General features: G+C 40.6%; 2 protein-coding genes across 2 annotated transcripts; one reads left to right on the top strand and one right to left on the bottom strand.

Annotated features, from left to right (window-relative positions):
- Positions 1-342: 342 nt before the first annotated feature.
- On the top strand, positions 343-2,813 carry wfikkn1 (WAP, follistatin/kazal, immunoglobulin, kunitz and netrin domain containing 1). The gene is made up of 2 exons (XM_085277734.1): positions 343-603; positions 704-2,813. Exons 1-2 carry the CDS (start codon positions 343-345, stop codon positions 2,222-2,224), a joined length of 1,782 nt encoding a protein of 593 aa, XP_085133860.1. The 3' UTR covers positions 2,225-2,813.
- On the bottom strand, positions 2,295-7,233 carry mettl26 (methyltransferase like 26). The gene is made up of 6 exons (XM_085277737.1): positions 6,905-7,233; positions 6,337-6,499; positions 5,081-5,140; positions 4,908-4,975; positions 3,194-3,272; positions 2,295-3,087 (listed from the first exon to the last, which is right to left on the bottom strand). The coding sequence occupies exons 1-6, from the start codon at positions 7,096-7,098 to the stop codon at positions 3,031-3,033; spliced, it is 621 nt and encodes a 206-aa protein (XP_085133863.1). The 5' UTR covers positions 7,099-7,233; the 3' UTR covers positions 2,295-3,030.
- Between the last annotated feature and the right edge of the window lie 29 nt (positions 7,234-7,262).

Below are 7,262 nucleotides of genomic sequence, written 5' to 3' on the forward strand. Positions count from 1 at the left end.
CCGCTCATTGTGCAGTTCAGCTCGTTTGTCTAGCTGCTCGACAAAACACACGTCGATTTTTCCTCAGTATTGCACAAGTTTTGATTACCAAGGCGAATATTTTACACAGCCTATTATTTATTACTTTGAAACATTTGGGTAATTTAATGTCCAGCGCACGGGAACTCGTGTTGATCATTGGGAATACAACTTTTCTCTCTGCGCAAAGAAAAGTGACTCAGCGCACGTTTACGCACAAAAAGGGCGGACGCATTTGAAAATCGACAATAATCGTATTCCTGTTGTGAAGACCCAAAGTTGGAATGGAATTACTTGGTGGTCTACTCATACAAAAGGTCAAATATGCGTAATTTTCCCCTACAGTTCCTCGCGGATAGCCATATAAAGGGTGCAAATTGCCATAGTGCACCAAACTCAAGCAAAGTACGATGGACACGTGCATATTTGTTGACTCTCCTTTTTTGCGATTTACTCGAGGTCTCTTTGTGTGAAAGTGTGGCAGGAACCAAAGTTGAACACGAAGGATTTTGTCCAAACAAGCTGAACGCTAATCTTTGGGTTGATGCACAAAGCACATGTGAGAGGGAATGCGACATCGATGAGGTGAGTTAATCTATGAATTTTAATTTTATTCATCACAGCATTTTGCGATTTGTTCATTTAAATGTTAAAATGCTTATTGTTTTTTATATTGTACGTTCAGGACTGTGCTGACTTTGAGAAATGCTGCACCAATGTGTGTGGCTTCAACAGTTGTGTTGCTGCTCGTTTCTCTGATGGCACCCCTGCTCTGCCACATGAACAGGGTGAAGGGAACGGTGATGCTACCTCCGCCTCCACAGCTACCTGTGAGGGCTTTATCTGCAGCCAGCAGGGAGCAACCTGTGACATCTGGGATGGACAGCCCATCTGTAAGTGCCAGGATCGGTGTGAGAAGGAACCCAACTTCACCTGTGCATCGGATGGCCTCACCTATTTCAACCGCTGCTATATGGATGCAGAAGCTTGCATCCGGGGGGTGACTCTAACTGTGGTCCCCTGTCGATTCTACCTCGCTGGCCCCCCCACCAGCCCCCTGCCTCAAGACACTACAGTTCACCCAACCCCAACATCCTCCCAGGAGGATCCCATGCCTCCCACGCTGTACTCCAACCCTCACCACCAGTCCATCTATGTTGGAGGCACAGTCAACTTCCACTGCGATGTCATTGGAGTCCCTAGACCAGATGTAACATGGGAAAAGCAAAGTGACCGGCGTGAACGCCTTGTCATGAGGCCTGATCAGATGTATGGCAATGTGGTTATAACCAATATTGGACAGCTAGTAATTTATAACGCCCAGGTTTGGGATACCGGCATCTACACCTGTATAGCACGGAATTCTGCAGGAGTTCTTCGCGCAGACTATCCTCTGTCTGTTATTCGCCGGTCAGATGATGACTTCTCTGAAGATCCTGAGATGCCCATGGGACGGCCTTTCTCTCCAGCAGATTGCCTGGCGGAAGTCGACCTGAGTGTGTGCAGTGGAGAGCGTCATGTTGACTGGTATTATGACAGCAAGCTGGGCTCCTGTGTGACGTTTAGCAGTGGTGGATGCGAAGACAGCCGAAACCGATTTGAGACTTATGAGGAGTGCAAAGCCTCTTGCCAGAGAGAAGACATGGGGATCTGCTCTCTGCCTGCTGTTCAAGGTCCCTGTAAAGCTTGGGAGGCACGCTGGTCCTGGAATTCCATAACAAAACAGTGCCAAGCCTTTGTCTATGGTGGCTGCCATGGGAATGCTAACAACTTCCACACCAAAAAGGAGTGTGAGGCCAACTGCCCGCAACCAAAAAGGAAGCCTTGCAAGACCTGTCGTGTGAAGGGGAAAATGGTGCCCAGCTTATGCCGCAGTGACTTTGCTATTGTGGGCCGACTGACAGAGCTTGTTGAGGATCTGGACTCTGGGTTAGCCCGTTTTAGCTTGGAAGAAGTCTTGAGGGATGAGAAGATGGGCTTGACTTTCTTCAATACCAAACATTTGGAGGTGACTATTGCTAAGATAGACTGGAGCTGTCCCTGTCCCAACATCACTGTTGAGGAAAACCCTTTGCTGGTGATGGGTATGGTGCAGGACGGCATGGCTATCATCCACTCAGACAGCTATGTAAGAGCCATAAATGAACGCAGGCTGAAAAAGCTGCATGATGCTCTGGGTAAAAAGGCCTGTGACACCTTACTATGACTTAGACTCGTTCTGTCCACAGATGGGTTTTAGTGATGTATGTGTTTGAAATGAAGACAAGCATCAGAACTGCAACAGAAAAGCTGATATTTAATAACTATTTATCAAAACAGAGTAGAACAAGTTAAATACTGCATGCTGATGTAGGTATGAGAGTTTTTTTTTTTTATTCCAACACAGATATAATAACATTCCAGATGTGTTGATTCCCATTGTATTAATACTAATGCTAAATTGCTGTTTTCAAATAGGTTTAAGATTTATTTTCTTATTTGTGAACTTTGCATTGTGAAAACAGCAGCCAAGATAACAGATACACATGTTGATCATGTTGCAAACATCCCTAGCTTGTAATACTAAACAAATAGACATCTGTATTATAATTACTGTACTTTTGCTAATGTTATTTTTTTCTGCTCTTCACTTTAGTTTATCCATCTTTGTTTCATAAAAAATGTCTTTTATTTCATATAAAGTACAGTATATTCTCTTAATTTTTCCCTCTTCAAAGCACTTCTGCCAAGTCAGTTTCACGCTTACAAAACAAAAAAAAGAATAGGCCATTGTCTTAAAGAATATATAGCACAAAGGCAACGTGTTTGTGAGATTTATTAATTTAACTCATGTGCAATACATAAGAATATAGGTTATAGGTTTGAGCACAACAGTTTACATTAACTTAGTTAATCTAATACCAGCATGTGTTAAAATGTGGAGAAAACATGATCCGTTTACGGCTCTTGAAAATTTGGCAATGTATCTGAGCTCCAAGTTAAGGCATTTTGACCATCCTGCATCAGGATGCTTCACACCAAACTTTCCTTCCTGAAAAGAAGACATTTGTTGTTTGCTGGCATGTCCACCTGAAAAAAAAAATGGCATCAGTAAATCAGTATACTACAAAACTGTTCTCATATTTTGCATGCTGACTTAAGATATGCTGGTTGCTTAAATGGGTTCATTACTTACTATTCTCTCCAGGTACAAACCATTGCTTTGTGCCAGAGAATTGAGGAGCGAGATATCCCTGAGTCCCCATTCTGGGTTTCTGCAAAATTAAACAACATTTTTTAAAATCCCCTGGTCACTTTTGCTTATCTTTATTATGTAATTACAAAAACAATCAAAATTTTTTCTTTGCATGTATTTTGTGAGTTTGGCTTCACAAATTATACAAGTTTATTAATTCTACTGTGTGCTTAAGGAAAAACATTTTCAAAAGACTATGATGATCTTAGTTGATTTTAAATATACTGTGTAAAGCCTTCTATGAGCAAACTGACACAATAATTCAGGCCGTCAAACCGACTCCTTCTCAAGACACTTTGCTCACACAGAAACAATAGACTATCCATGTGTTATTTAGGGCTGCCGCCAAATTTTCACTGTCATCTTCACTATGACAGTAAACCCCCAAAGAATTCCCTTTACTGATATTACGCTATATAACACAGTGTTTCTTCCTGTGTAATAAGTGTTAAATCCTGATTGCTTATGCTTAAAAGGTAGAAAAAATCTATTCTTCTTATTTATAAATCAGTTACAAGTTAATGGTTGTAACAAAAGCAAATTCTGAAAAGAATACCGGTAATATATATTTTCTCTACTTTTGAGTCCTAAGCAATCTGGATATACCCCTTACTACCAAGAAACAAGAATCCTATTTTTCTGTTGCAGCATGTTACTGGCTCACTACACTATTTTAAACAGAACAGCAGTGCTGTCAGCAGTGTATTTGGTCTCTATCTGGCAAATGAATTACATTCAAAATAAGAGTGTGGGAGGGTGGACAAATTCTGATCCACATCTCTACAAAAGCTGTGCAAATGGAAGAGTTATTCATATTAATAACATGACATCTAACATTTGATTTTTAAATATCACAAATATCAATACTAGTAAGTACAATAAGGGTTCACAATTCAAAAATGCAGGTCACACGCACACACATATATATGTATAGTCATTAGACAAGCTTTATATTAAACAGTTTTATATTAAGTGTTGTTTTTGTTGTTTTGATGAAAGAACCTGAAGAACCCATAGAAATCGTCAAATGTTGCGTTTCTTCCCTGGACATCGTCTGCCACACTTTTACTTTACTGTGTTGTCCTCAGTAGATGAAAAACATACTTAAGTGGGTTGAGATTAAGTGAAGGCCTAGCCCACTGAAAAAAAAAATCTAACGTCTAACGCAGTATGATCTAATTCATTAACCATTTCCACTGTCAAGTGCTGTCCAATCAGTTTTGTATCGCTTGGATGAATCGGAGACGAGTAGAGCCCTGTACGCTTCAGAATTCATCTGCTACTTGTATCAGCAGTCAGACCATCAACAAACACTTATTTCTGAACATTTAGCTGCATCTCCTTTTACTCTCATCCTCTCTCGTCCACCATTCTTTTGACTGTCAATTATCACACCCTATCTCAGATGCTGTGATGAAAGCAGTGTATTTAAGCAAGAGTGACAGAGTCGCAAATGATGCATGAATTCTGAGCCTTTACTCCTGTTGACCTATAATATCACTGCTCAGGTTTACTTTTCACAGCAGGCTAAAAACCGTGGGCCAACAGGAAATGTTCTGGTAGTTCTGACAGGCAATCCACGACCGAAGCCTCCTCGTAAGATGACTGGCTTAAACAAAACTGTAAAAGAGCCAGAAAATACAGATGCCATTACCTCTGCCGTAGGCTGTAGTCAAAGTCCACATTGCTTTGAGGGACGATCTGACCATTCACTGCATACGGCTGAGAAAAGCAATAAAACATGTCACTATTACACGTTAAGTTTAGACTTGATAATGGCTTGTGATCTATGTCATGTTTTGTGACACCAAACGTTTTGCTACTCACCCCATAAGTCAGTAGAAGGCCCTGAGATTTCAACATTACTCCAGCCCCTCTGAATAAACCCTAAGAGAAGATAACATCTTAAGAACCACATCGCAGGCAGGAGGACATTTTGTTTTTGGTTTCTGTTTTATTGAAATAAGTGAGGCAGATATTGTGCAGAAGCAGGCTTAAAGTGATTATCTGAAGAGTTGTGGTGCAAGCATACTTCAGTTGGTATTATTTACACTTATGGCACCATAAATATCAGGGCCAATGAGTACAATGTCAAGCCAAACGAGGTGAATTTTATAGTAGAAATAGCAAATTATTGATCTAAAACAATCACAAAATGAAGCAAAACAGTTTTGCTGCTACAGCTTTAATCATAACTGAACCTCACTTCATAGTAGCCAGTTACAGCTAACGTCAATGTGTTGTGCGGCTGGTATGTATGAGATTGAGAGCCTTCTACATTTAGGTTACTATTACACCACTCGTGGTCACAGGGGTCTCTTTTCAACAAAGGTTACAAAGAGGCAGTTTAAGCAAATATGAAAAATGTCTTGACTATGTTAGCAATTTAGGCTTCTCCTTTCAGGAATTGTGCTGAGTTTCTTTAGTAGAAATGTGTTTATATATGCATTTGAAAAGGACAAAATACATCGATATTACTACTACTACTAATAATAAAGGAATCAACCACATTTTAACTTATGATCCTTTTGTAGGTCCATAGGATTAAATTATAAATCCATATGACCACAGCAGGTCCCTAAGGTCATGTCATCAGGACCTGTTGGATGTGCATCATACAAGGCTGAGAACTAAAGGAAGCAGAGCTTTTGTAACGGTGACTCTGGAACTCTCCCTCTGAGCCTGAGATCTGTGGACTCAGGGATCTCTATTAAAAACAGCTAAAAACTCATAGTTTTTAACTTGATTTTGAGTAACTGTTTGTTTTAATGTTTTAGCATTTTTTGTTATTTTGTTATTTTGAAAGGTGCTTTCTTATAAACCCAGAGACAACAGTTCACTTAAGTGGTGAACAGGCTGAAAAATCATCAAAATCCCAGACCCCTATTTTTTTAATTAAGAGAAATAATAAAATATTCAAGTTGAATATCAGTGGAAAACGAGATGGCATTATCAAACGTTTCTTTGTTTTGTTTTTTTCTCTTCATAAGTCATATCACTCCATTTTCCCCTTAGTCCTCCATGCCTATAGTAGTGGCTCCATGCCACACAGTTTGAGAGAACCACTGAATCAGCAGTCCTACCTCTGTACAAGCCAAAGGAGAAATATGGATCATGTTGATGTTGAGCACCAGGTCGAGGCTCTCTGGCTGGATTCCTCCCCAGTATTGATAGGGCAGAGAAGCATCCAGGTGGATGGCAGGCTTCACATTGTTCAGCCGGTAGCGGGCTCTATATGCTTCTATACTAATGGAAACAAAAGACATTATGGGAACCCTCCAGGCCATCATTCTGGAGCAGGTAGAGTGGTATTAGAAAGACGAAGCATAAAACTTTCCATCAGATAAGAACTGCTGTGAAAACACAATTAATTAATTAATTATAATTTCCTGCATTAGATCAGATCAGAGAAACTTTATTGACCCGAGGAGAAATATGAGTTCTCATTCAACATACAACAAAACAATCGTATATAAAAAGTACGATTATAAACACAGATATAAATAGATGAATAAAAAACAGATATAAATATAAGAGATAAATATTAACACTAACGTTTCTTGGATATTAACAGCTAATATAGGTGCACAGATGTCCCAGTATATTATCTGTATTTCATAGTTTATACGCATGCACACATCTCTTGTTTACCTGACTATAGACTGGCGATCATACTCAGATGGCTGCCAGGTTATATTCGGCAGGGCCTGAGCAAAGTGTGTGACATGCTGCCCAGTACCGGAGGAGATCTCCAGAGCCAGCAGGGGTCTCCCGGTGTGCACACTATCCCGGAGCACCGCCAGGATGGGCTCCTTGTTCCTTTCCGCGGCGGCGGCGCTCAGCATCGTGCCAAACCCCGGGTATAACAGTCGACTTATACGGCGTAGTTTATGAAACCACTCCAGCAGGTCGGCGTAACGTTACAGCAGACTGAGTCACTCAATTCACCACCCCCGAATGTTTTGCTTTTCGACCGAAAATGGTCTAGTTCCGCATGTCCTCACGTGAC

The sequence above is a fragment of the Mchenga conophoros genome, linkage group LG6, assembly GCF_057382185.1.
Source record: "Mchenga conophoros isolate Kocher_MC1m ecotype Shallow Benthic linkage group LG6, M_conophoros_male_GT1.1, whole genome shotgun sequence".
In the NCBI taxonomy this organism is placed as follows: Eukaryota; Metazoa; Chordata; class Actinopteri; order Cichliformes; family Cichlidae; genus Mchenga; species Mchenga conophoros.

Bases quoted from the DNA above. Each gene is read 5' to 3' on its own strand.
- wfikkn1 (XM_085277734.1), top strand. From the start codon at position 343: ATGCGTAATTTTCCCCTACAGTTCCTCGCGGATAGCCATATAAAGGGT. The intron at 604-703 runs GTGAGTTAATCT...TTGTACGTTCAG, and splicing joins GGGAATGCGACATCGATGAG to GACTGTGCTGACTTTGAGAA.
- mettl26 (XM_085277737.1), bottom strand. From the start codon at position 7,098: ATGCTGAGCGCCGCCGCCGCGGAAAGGAACAAGGAGCCCATCCTGGCG. The intron at 4,976-5,080 runs GTGAGTAGCAAA...TGCTTTTCTCAG, and splicing joins GCCTTCTACTGACTTATGGG to CCGTATGCAGTGAATGGTCA. The intron at 3,273-4,907 runs GTAATGGCATCT...TTAATTTTGCAG, and splicing joins GACTACAGCCTACGGCAGAG to AAACCCAGAATGGGGACTCA.